This window comes from Pteropus vampyrus, unplaced genomic scaffold (genome assembly GCF_000151845.1).
Source record: "Pteropus vampyrus isolate Shadow unplaced genomic scaffold, Pvam_2.0 Scaffold211, whole genome shotgun sequence".
NCBI classification, from domain to species: domain Eukaryota; kingdom Metazoa; phylum Chordata; class Mammalia; order Chiroptera; family Pteropodidae; genus Pteropus; species Pteropus vampyrus.
This window is the reverse complement of record NW_011888992.1, coordinates 1107389-1125915: the sequence shown is the minus strand read 5'-3', so window position 1 is coordinate 1125915 and position 18527 is coordinate 1107389. Positions and strand designations below refer to the sequence as shown.

The following is an 18527-nucleotide window of genomic DNA, read 5'->3' as shown; positions in this document are numbered from 1 at the left end:
CTTTGCTAGGAGTTCTTCGTGGCTTCCATTGCCTTAGTCCAGCGGCCCTGTCCCGGTCTGCCAGGCCCAGCGTGATCCGCCCACCGCTCCAGTCCCCCAGCGCCTGAGACGTGCAGGGCGCTGTGCTTGGGGCCCCTGCTACCCGGGAGCCCACCGCCTGGCAGGAGACACAGTTACCTGATGGAACAGTGATGGGTGGCGCACAGGGAGCCCGGGAGGCCTGAGACTGGAGTGGAGGGTGGGCGGCTGGCTCAGAGACCAACTCTGCCCCTCCCCCGAGTATTTCAGCATTGGGCAGCACGTATATGTGTACACGTGCAGTGGCAAGGAAAGGGGGTGCTGTTTCTTTACGAAGTTAAAATATAATTGAAAACTGGGTCACTTCAAACCTGGAGTAGAGGATGTGTGTGGCTGCTTCCCCAGCCAGTCCCTTTCCTGCCCAGGGAGTGCTCTGACCAGACCTAGACTCTGTTTTCATCTCTTGTACTTCATTCTATGTCTCTGACAAATTATTAGGGCTCTTGATATTTAACACAAGTTTTAAAATGTTTTTCAAGCCATTTTGTGCAATTAGCTTTTAGCTCTCAACAGAGACTCTGTCACTTTTTTTCTGAATTTTAATCCAGTGCTGTCCACTGGGTGCCTGTGCCTGGCTCATTAAGGGGGATGCTCACGCAGTAGGCGACATGGTGACAGTGCCCCTCCCTGTAGCGCTCACAGTCAGTGTGAGAAGGGGGTGAGTTCTGCTCAGTCACAGAGGTCCGTGTGGGTCCATTCATGGTGACTCCTAGAGAGGAGAACTCGGGAGCACCAGCAGGGTCAAGTGAGCTGTTGCAATTAGTTGTTTCTTAAAAGTTGCTTAGAGTGGGGACACTATCGGCAATTTTAGTGAGACGCTTCTGTTGGTATTTGGCTTCCCTGGTCTCTGGCCCACTGAATACCAGGGCCTCCTTCAGTCACTGACAACCAGAAGGTCCCGATGGACATCTCCAGAGGCCCTGAGGGGAGCCACTGCCGGCACGTGAGAGTCCCGGCTCGCAGGCATCGTTCCCAAAGCCGCAGCGCACAGCAGGCCCCTTGTGGTCTTAACACTTTGTGACGTGGGGTGGCTCGGCTTTTATTTCTATGACATGTAAAGTTTCGTGAAGATAGTTTTCAAACAAACGTTCACTAAGTGATTTTTCTTTAGAAGGGCTCTCTCCACCGCCTAGTATCTGTTGGAGGGGCATTCTCCTTTGGTGGTGTACACAGTGTCCTTGCCATTGACACCGCCAAGTGATCCAGCCGATGCAGGACTGTCCGCAGTCCTTGGGGAAGCTTGTGGGATGCTGGTGAAACTGATTTCTCGGATTCGAAGGGGCCGCCAAGTGGGAGAGTGCCATGTGATTCTTCTGCTCTGCTTGTGTTTTGCAGTGACTCGCTCAGCGCCCTCTGTGACGAGAGAGAGGGTGACTGGAAGTTTAGGGTGCCATCAGTGAGTCAGATCTAGTTTTCCTCGTGTAAAACCAACATTTTTGGGGTGACAGTGATTGGTCTGCTTTAAATCCCACAGCTCAGCAGCTTGGTGTGCGCAGGCTTCGTGGGCAGAATCGTATTCCAGCCCCACACAGCCCTGGGGGGGTGCGCTCTTCACCCCGCTGCAGGGGACGCTCAGAGCAGAAGCGCTCCCGGCCCGCCGCCTGGCCGTGCGTGTGGCACCTCACTCCCGCAGCTGCGGTCGCTGTCAGTGCCCCCTGATTTAAAAGTACAGTGCTAGCGACCGATGCACCAGCTCATGCTTGCTGTCGCGCCTTCGTCTGTGGAGAGAGCCTGCTTCTGGCCAGGTTCGGGGGGTTGGATACCGTGAACTACGGCGCTTCCATTCGGAGACCTTGTTGTCCATGCCGCAAGATGGCGGGAGTGTGCGGTGTCTCCGCTTGATGTTATGTTTTACTCGTGTCTCGTCTTCACCGGAACTGTTAGCACGGTGGTTCATAACCTTTTTTGGGTCACAGAGCTTTCAGGAAAATTCACAGACAAATGATTTTGCCTTTGATTCCACAGGTTATTTGGTTACTGGGGACGCAGGCTAAGGACCTTGCATAGGCACGTCGAAATGTTTATGTGAAGGCGCACGGTTTGCTCACGCGCGCTTGCTTACTCCCCTTGCATCAGCACTGTTGATGATAATGGCTAACTGGACCCGTCGGTGGGAGAACAGAAGCCCCCATGCAGGCCACTGCTCTCCCTTTGGGGGCATCGGTATAGAAGTCCCCATGCAGTCTGCTGCTGTCTGGTGGGATCTCAGTTATGGCTTTGACTCCAGTGAGTTACGTACCTAGTGGTGAGACCCCAGGACACCTGGTCAGCTGGGCAGACGGAGCCGAAGTGCAGCCCCACCCGACCCAACGCATGGGAAACGTAAAGCACGCTTAGCAAAGGCATCTGCGTGCAGGGCTAAGCTCGAGCAAGGAAAGGGATGCCCCAGGTGCCTGCGTGCAGGGCGGATGCGGAGGCGTGTGGAGCTGCAGCGGGACAGCGCAGGACCCGAGCACCGGTGTGGGCCTGATGGGCTGGAGCAGGGTCTCACTGTCCGTGCTGGGACAGGCGCAGTGGCTTACTCCTGTGCACAGCTGCCCGCATAGATCCAGGACCCCCGAAGGGCCCGGACCACCGTGTGCCAGCCGAGGGGAAAGCTCCCTGCGGGCCCTGGGCCTTGTGTGGTTGGAGTCACCCAGATTGGAGGCGGGCCCAGGCCTGCAAGTCCACAGGACACCTGCAAGCTTCCCGAGCTGACGCTTGGGCTTGCAGACTGGCTGGAGCTGGGGACAGGGTCGCCAAGGGAGCACACCCACTGAAGGCGGTTTCCAGTAAAAGGTGACAAAGCACACCAGTGAGCCCGCCAGGCGGGAGGGGTGGGTTTGCCCTGGGAACAAGCCTTCTGAAGGAGACAGTTGACAAGAGGCCCTTCTGGGGGTGACCAGGAGGCGGGGTCCTCTGGCCCACGTGATGATCAGGTTTCTCAAGGGCCTGATGTTGGCTAAGTTGATGGCTTTAAGCAGTGTTTGTTTATAGGGTTTTGTTTTCATGAATGACTTCCGTCTCACCTGCAGGAGAGCGTGTGGTGTTGTCTCCGAGCTGCAACCATGAGTGAGTTTCGGATTCACCACGATGTGAATGAGCTGCTGAGCTTGCTGCGTGTCCGTGGCGGGGATGGGGCCGAGGTTTACATCGACCTGTTGCAGAAGAACAGGACCCCGTACGTCACGACCACTGTGTCGGCACACAGCGCCAAGGTGAGTGCCTGTCCTGGCGCCGCGCTCTGTGCAGAGTTTGCCCCCCCGATGGGGCGCCCGCGGTGGTGGCAGACAGCTCTGGACAGGTGCTGTCGGTGGGCCTGGTGTTCTGCTCCGCTCGGTGCTTGTGCTGGGCCCTCCTAGCAGCTCTGGCCCCTCCCCCCGTGCCGTCTGGTGATGGGGAGCTCAGGCGTGATGGCCGTCAGCCGGACCTCAGCCCAGACTCCTCGCCACCCCTGCTCCATAGCGGGAGGGCCGAGACTCCGCTGGCTCTCTAACTCGTGTTCACATCTTGACACAGACCTTCCTCTGGACGAGAGCGGGGCTCCTGGTATCAGCCACACGGAAATCCCTTTAAAACGGATTTTTTCTTTGTTTAAGAAAATACGTAATTCAAAATTACAGATCTGTAGTAAAAGATAACTTTGAAGTCTTTTTTAAAATAGCATAATAATGACACAAGGATGATTAGAAAAACTTACTGAGCAAAATAGAAAGTTTAGGAACACACAATTATGTTTAATTACTAGAAAGAAAGCATGATAAACGAGTAAGAAAACGTAATCCCTGGAGCTATACGGAATAACTAACTCCAGAGGGAATAGTGAAATACATGCATAAACTACTAGAAACAACATGGTTATTATTTGATCTAATACTTAGGAAGTACTCGTTAAAAAAAAACCATGCAGAAAAATGTGGTTTGACAGATTGGTTAATGAGTCTTCTTAGTTTTATTTCAGAGATACATGATTATTTAGCCTACCTGGTTTCCCTGTATTTGGGCTTTTGTGTTTAATTTTCTGGAAAGGTTTTAAAGTTCTTACTGTTACTAAATCACTTGTGTTTCTGTTTTTGAGGTTAAAATAGCAGAATTTTCTCGTACTCCAGAAGACTTCCTAAAGAAATATGATGAACTGAAATCTAAAAACACGAGGAACCTGGACCCTCTGGTGTACCTGTTGTCGAAGCTGGCGGAAGACAAGGAGGTAACCGTGCCGCGCTGGGCCCCCACGTCCGGAGCTTCCTTGCAGCGTCGGTCAGCGGGTGTTTCAACCCACAGGATTCGTGCAGTTCAGGTGACACTTCTGGGTTTGCTGTCACTGGTGCTGCTTCCCATTGCTGCCACGTTCCCGCCCCACTGTGGCATGTGCTCGTGGACTCGTCCCACCCCACCAGTGCACTGGAGGTCACGGGAACGCATTGACGGCGCGTTGGCGTGCAGATGACTCGTGGTGGTGAACACGGGGGTGTTCACGGCGCCGACCGAGGGGGCGCGACCTTTTGTTGGCTCATGCCGTGTTTTTGTCACTTTTAAGTTGTGTGCTGTGTGATACTGAGAAAAGCAGAGAGCTATGTGGCACCTGGGCAGGTCCAGGGACGAGTTAGGTCCCTTCTGCTCTGCGAGGCCCGGAGTGTGTTCAGGGTGAAGGTGCAGCCAAGTGCGCGTTGAGTGCCAGCACCGGGGTCAGACAAGGGACCGTCAGGTGCAGAGAAAGGCAGTGCCCTTGGGCAGGGAGTTGGGAATTGGCTTTTTAGACCGCTATGGGGTTCCCTTGTGAGCGGGGGACGTGGCACCTCGTGGCAAGAAGCACTGCGAGACCGGAGCATGGCTCCAGGACTGACGGGCTCCTGCCCTCGCCCTGCATGTGGCCCTTGGGGTCGGGAGAGAGCAGTGGGAGCCGTGCCGGCGGCATGACTCCGGGTCCCATGTGTGCCCAGACCCTGCAGTACCTGCAACAGAACGCAAAGGAGAGGGCCGAGCTCGCAGCCGGCAGCAGCAGCAGCTTCAGCACCCCGGCCGCCGCCTCCAAGATGTCCATGCAGGAGCTGGAGGAGCTGAGGAAGCAGCTGGGCAGCGTGGCCACGGGCTCCACCGTGCAGCAGGTGCCGTCATCTGCGCAGGGCGGGTCTGAGCACGAGACGCTGGTCAGGGCCAGCCACATGCGGACGGGGATCTTGGACTCGGGCGGGCTCACCAGAGGGGGCTTCTGACTGCCCAGGGCAGTCGCTCAGCCCTGCAGATCATCATGGGGGTTCTGCCAATGCAAACCACAGTTCCCCGTTTCCCTCGTTGGTTTTTGACAATTTACCTTTTTAAGACTGTGCTTTATAATTTTTCTAGGCCATTTTTTTTCTCTCCTGTGCCTTCTGCTTTCTCTTGCATTTGACTTCTCATCCTGCCCTGCTCTCTTGATGCAAGTCTGTCTGCTGGTGGCACTGCCCCTGTGGCCTCAGCCCGCACAGCTGTGTCCCCCTGAGGCCCACACTCTGAGCATGTGCTTGTCAAGCGCAGCAGCTCTGTGCTGGTTGGGCATGTCCTGTGTCCAGCACTTCACACGGTCCAACACTGTGCCCCATGGGACAGATGAAACTGTGTGCCCTTTCCCCCTCCCCTCTCCTGAGCTGGCGCGTCTGGCAGCCCGGTCACCTCTTGGCGACCAGCCCCTCAGGAGGGCCATGCCCTGTGCGTGCGCCTGGTGCTGGCCTTCCTTGGTGTGGCCCTTTCTTTCCCTCCGTGCCTTGTACCCAGGTAGGGCTGTTTGTCACTGTGGCCTCATCTCCGCCCAGCAGGTTGTGTCTAGGCAGAGTACCAGGAAGAAGCGGTTGAGGCGCCATGTGGGTGTCCCCGGGACCCGGCCTGCTCTGGCGAGCTACAGCCTGGGGCGGTGCTCTTGCTTTGCCTGTGGGCGCCACACGGACCAAGGAGACTGAGAGACTGTCTCCGTCTCTCTTGTCGCCAGCTCCCTGTACTGTGACGGGGCGTGGAGCCTTTCGTTTCATTTCTGTGCATGTTTCAGACCCTTATTACGTGCTCAGTAATTGATTTTTTCGATGCTAGTGATGTTAGTTTTAGTTTTAAGTATTTGTACTAAAAGTATATCTTTGTTTTTGTTTTTGTAAATATCTTCACCAGTCCCTGGAACTTACAAGAAAGATGCTTCGAGACAAGCTGAACAAAAAAAATTTGGGCCAGCGCCTCCCAGTCTTCCCCGCATGGGTGTACGAGCGGCCCACGCTGGTCGGGGACTTCCTGACCGGCTCAGGTGCAGGCATGGACACAGCTGTGCCTATAGGTATGCAGAGTGTTTGTTGCTAACTGCCTGCGTGCTGACACCAGGGACAGATGGCCCTGTGCTCAGATCCCGCCCCGCCTCAACAGGCAGATGTGTGAATGTGGGCGGTGTGGCGTTTGCGACGTGAACCGAGCGGTGCAATGCGATCTCATGCCATCAGGCATCCGTTTCCGGTGCCCCCAGGGGTGGGGGAGTGATCTCTTGGAGACAACTCTCTCCTGTGCTGCCTCCAGCACCCTGCACTTGGCCATCTGTCCCAGCAGGTGTCAGGGAGGACACCAAAGGTTTTGGGGCTGGGAGCCACCTGGGCCATGAGGCGTTTGGTGGCGACCCTGCTCAATGGCCTGTGACTGTCCTCAAGGCCACTGGGTGGTTGTCGGGAGCCACCTCACACTGTGTTCAGATAGGAACTGCGAGCACATCCAAGTCTTCAGAGAAAACCTTGGTGACGCAGAGCAACCCGACCGCGTGTGCTATAAGCAGGGCCGCGAGGGCGGCCCACACTGGGGCTTTTTAAGTTCCGACCATGTCCGTGGAGTGTCAGGCCCTCACCTGGGCGCAGAGCTTTCCGCCCGCTTGGCGCTCAGAGGCCCTGACGCGCCACTCTGGGCTCACCTGGCCTGCTAGGCAGGCAGCGCCTTTCCTCCAGCTGGTTTCGGAACCTCAGCCTCTGGTGCCCTGAGGGTCCGTCAATGCCGGGTGAACAGCGTAGTTCACGTCCACATACACTTGAGCAGGCGACATAGGGATGGGAGTGGAGGTGGGACTTCCAGAGGTTGGGCAGCGGGGGTGGGGGCCTTGAGGCCAGCAAGCGGCCCTAGCGGGTGTGTGCGGCCCACAGGCTCCCTGCCCCTGGCCTCCCAGGAGCTGGCCGTCGTGGAGGACCTGCTGTACGTGCTGGTGGGTGTGGACGGCAGGTGCATCGCCGCCCAGCCCCTCACCGGGAGGCAGGGCCGCACCTTCCTCGTGGACCCCAACCTGGACTTGTCCATCAAGGAGCTGGTGAACAGGATCCTCCCGGTGGCCGCCAGCTACTCCACCGTGACCAGGTAGGTGCTGGACACTGCCCCTTGAGACGCACGTGGCCTCTGGAGCCCGTCGTGACCCAGCTTCACGACTGGCACAGTTCCAAGGGCCTGGGCACGTGCAGGACCCGGCATTTGCCCCTTGGAGGACGTGACTTGGAGTGTTCAACCTCCACCTGGAGGCATAGCTGTCTCCTCAGGTGCTTGGCACGCCCCCTCCTCGCAGGTTCATTGAGGAGAAGTCCTCCTTTGAGTACGGGCAGGTGAACCACGCGTTGGCAGCCGCCATGCGGACACTGGTGAAAGAGCACCTGATCCTGGTGACGCAGCTGGAGCAGCTGCAGAGGCAAGGCCTCCTGTCGCTGCAGAAGCTCTGGTTCTACATCCAGCCGGCCGTGCGCAGCATGGACATCCTGGCCTCCCTGGGTACGTGCCTGCGCGGCGCCTGCGGGGCCCGGGATGCGTGTGGGCGGAGTCGCTGACCGAGGGGTCTTGGCACACAAGGGTGGGGCCTGGCCGCCGGTCGTCGTGAGGGCGAGGCCTCTGTGGCTTTTCGTCTTACTACTTGAGGGAGACCGGGAGGTCTTTGCTGGTAAAATATATTAGCGACTAGAGCACCTGTCCCCACGAGGAGGCCGCAGACGCGGTTCTGCCGTGGCCACCCCTGCTCGGCACTGAGCGCTGCCTCCTTGTAGCCACCTCGGTGGATAAAGGCGAGTGTGTCGGGGGCTCCACCCTGAGCCTTCTCCACGACCGGAGTGTCAACTACACGGGCGACAGCCAGGCGCAGGAGCTGTGCCTGTACCTCACCAAGGCCGCCAGCGTGCCCTACTTCGAGATTCTGGAGAAGTGGATCTACAGGGGGATCATCAACGACCCATACAGGTAGGGCTGGGGGCAGATGGGTGTGTGGGGCACGGGGGAGGGGCAGGCAGCTGGCTCTTAAGTAGCCCGTTCTGTCACGTGGAGGACGAGAAGGTGGCCCTGTGCTTGAGGGCACAGAACATGTGTTGGCTCACAGAGAATTCTGTTACACTGAGATGTGTCAGAGTATTTTAAAAGTAAATTTGGGGTCTAGGAATAGTGTTTCTGTGCTAATGACCCAGACGACAAAGTCTGGTGTGATGAGTTTAATGAGAATAGTGTTTAAGGTCGTGGTGCTTGTAAACGGCACTTGAGGTGCGGTGTGACGGTGTCTGGTCTCTGTTGGAGACGGGCACACGTGCCCCCGACCTCATGTTTTGTGGCCTCCGAGGTTCACGGTGGGAGGAAATGCTAGGTTCCAGTCAGAGGCGGTGAAAAGGAAGACCAGTCTGCTTCCCCTCCGGCTCTGTGCCCAGAGTGGGGTGGGCGGGTTTAACTCACGGGAAGTGGCCGAGGTGAGACGGCGCCCGGCCGCCCTGTGCCCTCGGCCCGCCTCCCGCCGTTAGCGGCGGCTCCCGCAGCGGAAGGCGCGCGCTCGGCTGTGACCTCAGAGGCCCGCGCTTTTCAGCGAGTTCATGGTGGAGGAGCACGAGCTGCAGAAGGAGAAGATCCGGGAGGACTACAACGACAAGTACTGGGACCGGCGCTACACTGTGGTGCAGCGGCAGATCCCGTCCTTCCTGCAGAAGATGGCCGGCAAGGTCCTCAGCACAGGTGGCCGTGGGCTCCCGGGTGGGCGTGCATGTGGAGGGCAGGCCCTAGCCGGGCTGCCTGTACCTGGATGCTCGGGTTGGCTTCATTTTGTCCCCTGACCGTAGGAGGCTGTCTCGCAGGTGCCCCTCCTTCCTCTTCACTGTGCAGTTTCTAGAACTGTCACCACTCACAGGGAAGCTGACGCTCTGCTCCCAACACTTGTGACACCAGATGTGTGGCTGTTCCCTACCAGCACTCAGGTCTCCTGGTCTCTGCCCCACCAGCTGGGGGCCTTACAACTCACGTCAGTCCTGATGGGAGCGACCTGGAGAGAGCGTCAGGCCCACAGGCTAAGGGCTCCCTCAGCCCCACGGGACTGCCCCCACCTACGTGCCGATCGCAAGCAGCAGGTCCCAGGTCACCCCCAACTTCTGTCTGACTTGGCTACAAATTGGGGGTTCCCACAGCCCCTCCCGGGTTCTGTCCGTTCGCTACGTGGCTCGCAGAACTCAGGGAAACACACGTCTGCGGGTTTATTATATCGTAGAGGACGTGGTCAAGGGCAGAGGCGAGCGGCCAGGTGAGCAGGTGTGTGGGGTGAGGCCTGGGGGGTCCCGAGCATGGGAGCTTCTGTCCCCGTGGAGTTGGGGTGTGCCACGCTTCCCGCGTGGATGGGCTCGCCACCCGGAAGCTCCCAGAAGCCTTTGTAGCGTTCCTGAAGGCCCCATCGCATAGGCATGTCGGTTAAATCCCTGCCTTTGGTGACTGATTCTGTCCCCCACTCTTCTCCCCTCCCCTGATGTGAGGGTGGGGCTGAAAGTCACAGCCCTCTGATTTGAGGCTGGTTCTTTTTGCCACCAGCCCTAGGGGCTGCTAGTCACCTCATTAGCATAAACCCAGCTGTGGTCAGAGGGGCTTAGGAATCACAACAAAATTCCAGGGGCTTTCGGAGCTTGGTCTAGGAACAGGCACGGAGACCCAACACGCTTTCCTTGTTAGGTCTCAGTATCACACAGCACGATAGCCAATGCCATGGGCATGGGCTCCTCTGGGCTGACTGTTCTTGGTCACCGCCACTGGGGGGAGTTGTGTGAGGACAGGCTGCCAGGGCCTGGCAGTTTGGCTCTGAGCTCAGCCGTTTGGGACAGGCTGGGGTGACTTAGAATCTGGTTCTCCTGTGGTGTCTGCTATTGCTGAGAAAAATCCTCGAGTCACAGCAGACCACAGCGGTGGCTTCCCGCGCCCCCTGCCGGTGACAGCGTGCTCTCCGCTGAGGACAGAGCAGGCTCCCAAAACCGGACTCCAGTGTGGTCTCCCTCCAGCTGCGCCTGGGCCCCCGCCCCCCAGCTTCAGGCGGGCAGGTTACTGCCCCCAAAACGCAGTCTCATCTGCCCCCTGTCTTGTCAGGAAAATACCTAAACGTGGTGAGAGAGTGCGGTCACGACGTCACCTGCCCAGTGGCCAAAGAGGTCATCTACACGTTGAAGGAGCGGGCGTACGTGGAGCAGATTGAGACAGCCTTTAACTACGCCAGCCGGGTGCTGCTGGACTTCCTGATGGAGGAGCAGGAGCTGGTGGCGCACCTGCGGTACGTGCCGGCCCCAGGCGCCCAGCGCCGCCACGACCGCTCTGTGTGCCCCCGTGCTGGTAGCATGACCTGGCGCCGTGGTCCGAGCCCCTGCGGGGGACCGCTGTCCACTTTGGCTCCTCTGAAGCTGACGCCCAGTCACAGTCGCTCTCGCGGAGCGCCGCGGGTGTGGCCACGGCTCACCCCGCCTCAGCCCTCAGCCGGGCTGCCTCCTCCAGAGCTGCGCTGTCCTGGGGGCCAGGAGGCCGGCTGACCTCTGCCCCTCACCTCCTCCCCCACAGGTCCATCAAGCGCTACTTCCTGATGGACCAGGGGGACTTCTTTGTGCACTTCATGGACCTGACAGAGGAGGAGCTGAAGAAGCCGGTGGACGACATCACGCCCACACGCCTGGAGGCGCTGCTGGAGCTGGCCTTGCGCATGAGCACCGCCAACACGGACCCCTTCAAGGACGACCTGGAGGTGGGCGGCGACGCCTGCGCCGGGGCTGGGCGGGTGCCGGGGCTTTCCTTCACGGCGTGGTGACTCGGCGGTGTCCGTGTTGGCCCCGTCTGGTCGGGGCGCACAGCCCTTCAGTGTGCTGTGGGGTTCGGCTTGATGGTGTCCTGGAGGCTGTCTGCGTCTGCGGTCACCGGGGACTTTTCCTGCAGTGCCCGGTGGCCGTGTTCCGGGGAGCGCGGCCTCTTCTGGGTCCTAGCGTTTCGGGGGGAGGGGCGGGTGCTCCTCAGTGCTTAGTAGAGTCCACAGTGGAGCCGGCTGGCCCCGGGCTCTGTTGTCTCCAGTAGCTACTGTACTCTTTTGTCCTTTGTCCTTCGTGATGGTCCTTGTCGTTACTTTTCATCACGTCATTCTTTTCATCAGTTTACAGGGACTCTGTCACACTGTCCCTGTTGCGTAGTTGGCACTTAACAAACATTTGAATAAATTAACATCGCCTGATGGCTCTTACATTTTCACCAGATGTGCTCTCTACGTTGACATGGGCCTGGCGCTCGCTTGGTAAAGGTTTGAATCCTAGGGACCCAGGGTCCCTGCCTTGCCCTCGTGGCTTCTCGTTTGTGCTTTCGGGTTCCTTTTAAAGTGATTTCTTTCCCGTAGTGGATTGATTTTTGAATTAGGACTTATCAGACATTTGGTTTTCTCTAAGCAGCTTCCGATATTTAGACTCTGTAGAAGATCCTCATCCAGCCCTGGATTTGCTTTCTGGCTCTGACGCAGAGGCGGGGTGGGCTGGGGCGAGTGGCAGTTCAGGGCATGATCCTTTTTTTCACGATAAATCCTCGGTTAAAACCAAAGCATTTTCAGTTGTTGTCAGCATGCCGTGTTCCAGGTGTGCAGCATGGGGTCGGACACTCACACCTTGCGTGGCAGTCACACTGGCACTGTCTGTCCCCCAGATCGACCTGATGCCTCACGACCTCGTCACGCAGCTGCTGCGAGTTCTGGCCATCGAGACCAAGCAGGAGAAGGCACTGGTCCACGCTGACCCCACCGAGCTCACGCTGAGCGGCCTGGAGGCCTTCTCTTTCGACTACGTAGTCAAGTGGCCCCTGTCACTGATTATTAACAGGTGGGCCCCAGCCCCTGGGGTGAGGGCGCCGGCTTCAGCAGGTAGTCGTTTGGGTTTGTCAGGGAAAAAGGGTCGTGCCTGCTGGCGGCTGACCCGCTCTGTGCGTTCAAGGGGCTCCCTGCACCGGTCATGTCCCGTGGGGTCCCCGACGGCCCAGCAGGCAGGGCGCAGAACCGTGTCAGCGGCCTCGCAGCCAGCTGTTGTCTGGTGCCAGCGACCACCACCAGCTGCCGCCCTGTCCCCCGCAGGAAAGCCCTGACCCGCTACCAGATGCTGTTCCGGCACCTGTTCTACTGTAAGCACGTGGAGCGACAGCTGTGCAACGTCTGGGTCAGCAACAAAACCGCCAAGCAGCGCTCACTGCACTCCGCCAAGTGGTGCGTCCGCGCTCGCCTCCCGCTCCGCACGGGCAGAGGTTTGGTGACGCACGTCACAGCCATGTGTCACGTGTCGCATGGCAGTGCGCGCAGTCGCTGACCACAAGGGATGCGGGTCTGTCCCTTGGCCCCTGCTCAGCCCTTTGGGATGGCGGGTCAGTCTGAGCGAGAGCCCCCTGGGGCCCTGGAGCCCCTCACGGTCAGGGCGCACGGGGGCGCTCTGTCTCCACCCGTGACCGGCTACCGTCCAGCTGCGGGAGCAGCGTCATGCGTGGCGCTCAGGGCAGGCGCACATGCTGTGGCAGGGTTTGTCAGACACTGGGGCAGCCCGGCCCCTCTGTGACATTCTCACACTCACCCAGGTTTGCAGGCGCCTTCACTCTGCGACAGCGGATGCTGAATTTTGTCCAGAACATCCAGTACTACATGATGTTCGAAGTGATGGAGCCGACCTGGCACGTCCTTGAGAGGAACCTGAGATCCGTGAGTTCTGCCTTCACATGCCGTGGCCCTGAAAAGGCTCAGCGCCGACTGGCGTGTCTTTGCGGGGAAGGCGCTGGCTCAGGTGTCAGTCCCCGTGCAGAGGGGGGTCGGCCCCAGGAGGCGGCGGCCAGGCCTGCGCACGTGCGTGCAACGAAGCGGTGTGGGCGTGCCCGCGGTACTGCGTTTGGGGGCGCCCCAGCATCGAGCCGTTAGAGTAGCGTAGGCACCGTGCCCTCTGGAGGAGCCCTCAGCTCTCAGAGCTGGGCCCCAGCACCCCGCCAGCACATTCTGGGCCCTCTGGGACCTCAGCCTGAAACCAGCTGTCACCAGATTCCAGAAGCAGCACTTCCTTCTCGAGTCCTGTCTTGGAGAGTCAAAACCGTGGACTTTTGGGGCGTGTTCAGTGTCATTTTCTTTTAGCGGTAGTTGGAAGATTTCCCCTCAAAAGAACGCAGGGTCACTTAGCCACAGAAACGGAACAGGCAGGCGGGGCTGGAAGCGCAGCCGTGCCTGCACGGTCAGCGTCTGACACAGGCCGCTCTCGGGCAGGCCTCGAACATCGATGACGTGCTGGGCCACCACACGAGCTTCCTGGACAGCTGCCTGAAGGACTGCATGCTGACCAACCCCGAGCTGCTCAGGGTCTTCTCCAAGCTCATGTCCGTGTGCGTCATGTTCACCAACTGCATGCAGGTGCGCCCCGCACACCGCCCTCCCTGCTCTGCCAGCTGCTGTCGCCGAGCGTCGTCCTGAGCCCGGCTGGGGGGCTGAGGAGGGGGGCCGCCACAGGGTCTGTCCAGGCGGTTTTCTGAACGCCTTACGTTCCTTTTGTTAGAACCTGAGTTGTTTGATTCCATTTTTCTTGGGCACCTATTCCAAGCAGCCACCCAGACGTCAAGAAATTCGTGTCAGGCAGCAGGAGGGGTGACACGGGGCCTCGCCAGGGCTCACTGGGGCGTCTGAGCCGGTGGGGCTAGCGGGAGAGCTGGTGACAGGACAGGAGCATGTGAACCCGAGTTCTCAGATGTTTAGGAGTCATCTGAGGTTGCAAACAGGTGACCCCACAAGAAGAAACTTCCCGGAAGATAGGTTTGTGAGTTCTACCCACAGAGTGCCAACGGCAGTGCCCGTCTGCGGCCTTCCCGGGGGCTGCCGCGTCCCCGGTCCGTGGTGGCCGGACGCAGGGGCGTGTCTCCCTGGGAGCTGGTGGGCATCACTAAGGGAGCGTTTCCTCCCGCACAGCGGTTTACGCAGAGCATGAAGCTGGATGGCGAGCTGGGCCGCCCGGCGCTGGAGCACGGCACCATGCTGGGGCCACCCACCGAGGCCGAGCGGGCCGAGGAGCGTGCCCGGAAGGAGCTGGCCCGGAAGGTGTGTGGCCTTGCGGGTGGTGCGGGCCCGGCACCTTCACAGGAGACCTGACTGTGCTGCGGACCAGCCCATGGCTCCTTCCCCTGCTGTCTCCCTTCGGACTAAACGGCCACCTCAGAACTGGGTTGTTTGCAAGGTGGGGTTGTGTCCAGGGCTGAGCCGTAGGGACACTCAGCGGAGGGATCCCTGACGGGGGAGGGGGCACCAGCGTGGGCCGCACAGCGTCGGCCAACAAGTGTGTGTGCGTGTCCTGCGGTCTCAGGAATTTTTATGGTGCCTCAATTTTATGTTTTTTATCACTTGAAAACTTTTTGAAACTCATTCTGCTCTTTGAAAACAAAAGAGGGAGGGAGGGAGGGTGGACAGGCCGGGGTGCTGGCAGGCACAGCTGGGCCCAGTGTCCGTGCCAGGCTTACCGTGCCCGGCCATGTCTTCCAGCATCTGGCAGAGCACGCGGACACACCTCAGCTGGCCTCCGGCTTCGAGGCCACCATCAGTAAGTTCGATAAGAATTTCTCGGCCCATCTGCTTGACCTTCTGGCCCGACTGAGCGTCTATAGCACCAGCGACTGTGAGCACGGCATGGCCAGCGTCATCTCCAGGTGGGCACAGGCAGCTGGCCCTCCCTGCGTGCATCCCGAGAGGCGGGGCCGAGGCCTCCCTGATGGCCCCCCGCCCTGCTGCCCTCCCCCACCTTCACCCCTACCCTCAGGGCACCACAGATGGGGGCAGGTCAGGTCTGCTCAGGCCTGAGGGTGTCTGTCCGTGGCTTCCTTATGCTGCTGCTGGTCACTCGTCACTCCTTGCAGTGATAGTGCACGTGTGTACTGCTGTGTCTTCCCTGGTGTGTGACATTTGTGTGTGTGTGTGTGTGTGTGTTTGCTGGTGTGTTCACTGCTGTGTGTACTCACCAGGACGTGTCCGGCCGCTCAGCAGCCCCCACCCGGCCTGTGCTGGGCCCCGTCATAGGCCAGCCTCGTGCACCGCCGTGCTCTCTGAGCCAGGACCCAGGAGCCCTGGGCGGTGCGCAGTGCAGTGTCACCCCCGTTTAGGGGAGCAGTGAGGAGGTGGCTGAGGGGATGGGGCCGACCGTGCTGGCCGAGGCGGCACTCACTAAGGCTTCCAGGTTTGGGCCCCTGGGGCTGGCCGCGCCTCCCACATCGTCACCACCTTTGAGGGTGCGACGGTGCAGTCCTGGGGGGCACACCCCATGACGCTGGCAGCCAGCGTGCAGGTCCCAGGGGTGAGCAGGCGTGGACAGAACCTGGGGGTCCTGGTGGGGAGACCTGTGCCTCAGAATAGAACTGTACGTGGTGCCAGGGCCAGCGGGTCCCGCTGCCCCACACAGCCTGGCCTCGCCCCGGACACCCGGCTCCTCTACAGGAAGCCCATGGATCTGCTGTCCCCAGTCCCCACAGCGGGGCTGTCCTCACCCCGGGAAGTTGCCACCCACAGGCGGACGTCCTGGGCACAGGGATTTAGAGGTGCCTCAGCCTGTGCCACCACCAGGCCCCTGCTGCTGGCACAGCTGGGTGATGAGAGCTGCACGTGTGGGGCACGGTCTGCCTGAGCGTCCAGTCGGAGGCCTGGGCGGCCTGCGTTCCGCTTTCACGTCTTTCACTGCGATCTCAGTGCTGCTTAAGCCAGTACAGGCTGCGTGGGACCTCAGGCATGTGCACACGCGTGCACGTGTGGGTGTGCGTGTGCACATGTGCTGGTGGCTCAAGTGCCCCTTGTACCCGATGCAGATCTGATCCCTCACCCGTGGGGTGGAACGGGATCTCCCCGCGTGCCCGCCCCAGGGGGGGCACTTCCACGCCCCGGCATCCCCACAGGAGAGACCCCAGCCTGCCCTCACCCTGCAGGCTCGACTTCAACGGCTTCTACACGGAGCGCCTGGAGCGCCTGTCTGCAGAGAGGAGCCAGAAGGTGGCCCCCCATGTGCCCGTCCCGCGGGGGCCCCCGGCACCAGCGCCCAGGGTCGCCGTCACCGCGCAGTGAGGCCCTCAGGGCCCTGCACCTGCCACAGCTGAGGGGAGGACCCAGTGGGCCCGTGGGCGCGGAGAGTGAACGAACCCGAAGCTTCTCATCACACTCCTGGCTGTGTGTGTCGTGCATGTCACTGGCGATTGAGTGTGAGGTCTGAACGTGGTCTGTGTTCAGCTTTCCTCCCCCGGGGCTGGGTTTTGCCCAGCAGTGCTGCCCAGACAGCGCTGTCCCCACAGCGTGCCTACCTGTGGGCTCTCGTAAATGGAGCAGCGGTACTTCTTTGGTTTATGGTTTTTGGCCTCAAATAAAAACAAAATGAAAACAGCATTCGGGCAGTATCAAGATAACTACCAAGATACCTTACAGGTGGAGACTGGCTTCTGCCTGCCATCTGTATGTCCACTCCTGGTCCAGGGGGACAGGAGTCGGGCTTTGTTCCTGGCGCTAGGGAGCAGCAGCTCCCCATCCTGCACCCTGGTCAGGGCTGCAGGGCGGGCAGGTCATGAGGCACGCCCAGCGAGGAGCATCCTGGGGCTGTGACTGAGTCCACTGTCCCCTTAGGCTGTCCCTGGTGGGGCTGGGGCAGGACGCTAAGTCGGTGTGTTCTGCCCCACCCTGCTTCATAAACCTGTGGCTCCCCCTTGGGAAGTCACCTGCTTTCCCAATTTAGCAGTAGGTGGCACGCCAGCCTTGGGTGTGTAGCTGCTGTGAACACCACTGATCCACTCTGCTGGTATTCCCAGCAGCTGCTCCTTTCTGCTGAATTTTGCAAGTTATTTTCAAAATTTAGTTCAAATCACCTGGTCCTGGTATTTTTGGCAGATGAGGATCAAAAAACAGAAGCAGCCTGGGGCAAGGGTTAGGTGGTACTCAGCCTGGGCTGCTGCCTTGCAGGGCTGGGCAAGCCACAAGCTGCTTGCTTTTCTAATCTATAACACGAGCAGGAGCAGCCAGGCTTATCTGCCAACTCAGATAAGTCAGGTTGCACAGTCACGGGGTTACGCAAGGCAGGGACTGCACAGGAACCCACTGGCCCGCAGGGCAGGCCCTCTTGTCTGGCCCCGAGGCCCGGAAACCCAGTCCCTGTCCTGGGCTCTGGGCAGTGACTTCCCACCTCCAGGTGGTGACGGCACCGGGAGCATCCGGCGGCACCTGGAGTGGTTGGTGGGGACACGTTAGGTGTGTCCTGTACACTGGAGGGGGTTCACTTGTCGCAGGAGTGGCTCTGCCCGCCCGCGTTGGTCCTGGCAGCTGCTGGGAAGTCCCTGTCGGTGAGCACAAGGGTCTGGCCAGCTCACAGTGGCTTGTACAGGACATATGGCCCTCAAACATCCGACTAAGGTGTCAGAGCACCAGGAGTGGGAATTTGTGTGGCCCCAGGGATGGAAGCTCTTGGGCCAGCACCTGTGCTGCCCAGGAGCCGTGCCCAAGATGCCCAAGCCTGCGCTAGTCCCCCTGCCTCCTCTTCACTGGCCCACTGAACTTTAACCTCTGGTCTGGAACTGCCCATGGACACCACACTTGCCCTCAGCCATGGCCATCCTAGGGAGTGTGTCAGGGATGCAGCTCAAACCCCCCAGGCTGCGAAGGGCAAACCCACTTGGCCAGCTGAAAGAAGCCTGGGTCCCCTGGTGACAGGGACCCAGTTGGGGAAGCCTGGATGTCAGGCTGAAGTGGGTGGCCCCTGCCCCCAGGACAGGGAGGGTAGAAACCAGGGGGTGCTACCAGTGGGCAGGCAGCCCCCACCACCTCTTGAGGAGATGCAGGCCTTGTCCTCAGGAACCCTGTGGACAAGCCTTCTGGGAGAGGCCTCTACCCCCTGTGAAGGTGAGGTGTACGCATTGCTTGTCCCCTGGAGGAACACTATCGTCACAGGATGGCGAGGATGGGGGGGGGGCGGAACACCCCCATGTGGCTGCGGGAGCTCTCTCTTCCCCAGGAAGTCGGAGGGCACATGCCCACCTCTGGCCAACCCCCAGACAGCCTTGCACAAGTCACTTCCCCTCCGAGTCAGCCTGGCTGGCCACTTCCCCTTGCAGGCACCGTGGTAGGGAGGGGCTCGGGCCAGTGTGCTCACCTGGCTTCCTGTTAATTTGGGTCACAGTGTCAAGCTTTTCCATATACTGGACAACAGACATGGGCCAAGAGTCCCCCA

General features: G+C 59.7%; 1 protein-coding gene across 1 annotated transcript in view; it reads left to right on the top strand.

Annotated features, from left to right (window-relative positions):
• TUBGCP2 (tubulin gamma complex associated protein 2) overlaps positions 1-16699 on the top strand; it is a 23678-nt gene extending 6979 nt beyond the window's left edge. Inside the window, exons 2-18 of the mRNA XM_011372587.2 lie at positions 3082-3275; positions 4136-4264; positions 4998-5162; positions 6193-6352; positions 7194-7401; positions 7604-7803; positions 8073-8262; positions 8870-9015; positions 10402-10582; positions 10864-11044; positions 11980-12152; positions 12401-12529; positions 12892-13012; positions 13562-13705; positions 14255-14383; positions 14822-14985; positions 16249-16699. Coding sequence (XP_011370889.1) covers positions 3126-3275; positions 4136-4264; positions 4998-5162; positions 6193-6352; positions 7194-7401; positions 7604-7803; positions 8073-8262; positions 8870-9015; positions 10402-10582; positions 10864-11044; positions 11980-12152; positions 12401-12529; positions 12892-13012; positions 13562-13705; positions 14255-14383; positions 14822-14985; positions 16249-16384 — 2706 coding nt within the window. The 5' untranslated portion in view covers positions 3082-3125 and the 3' untranslated portion in view covers positions 16385-16699. The remainder of the gene's footprint in view (positions 1-3081; positions 3276-4135; positions 4265-4997; positions 5163-6192; positions 6353-7193; positions 7402-7603; positions 7804-8072; positions 8263-8869; positions 9016-10401; positions 10583-10863; positions 11045-11979; positions 12153-12400; positions 12530-12891; positions 13013-13561; positions 13706-14254; positions 14384-14821; positions 14986-16248) is intronic.
• Positions 16700-18527: the final 1828 nt, after the last annotated feature.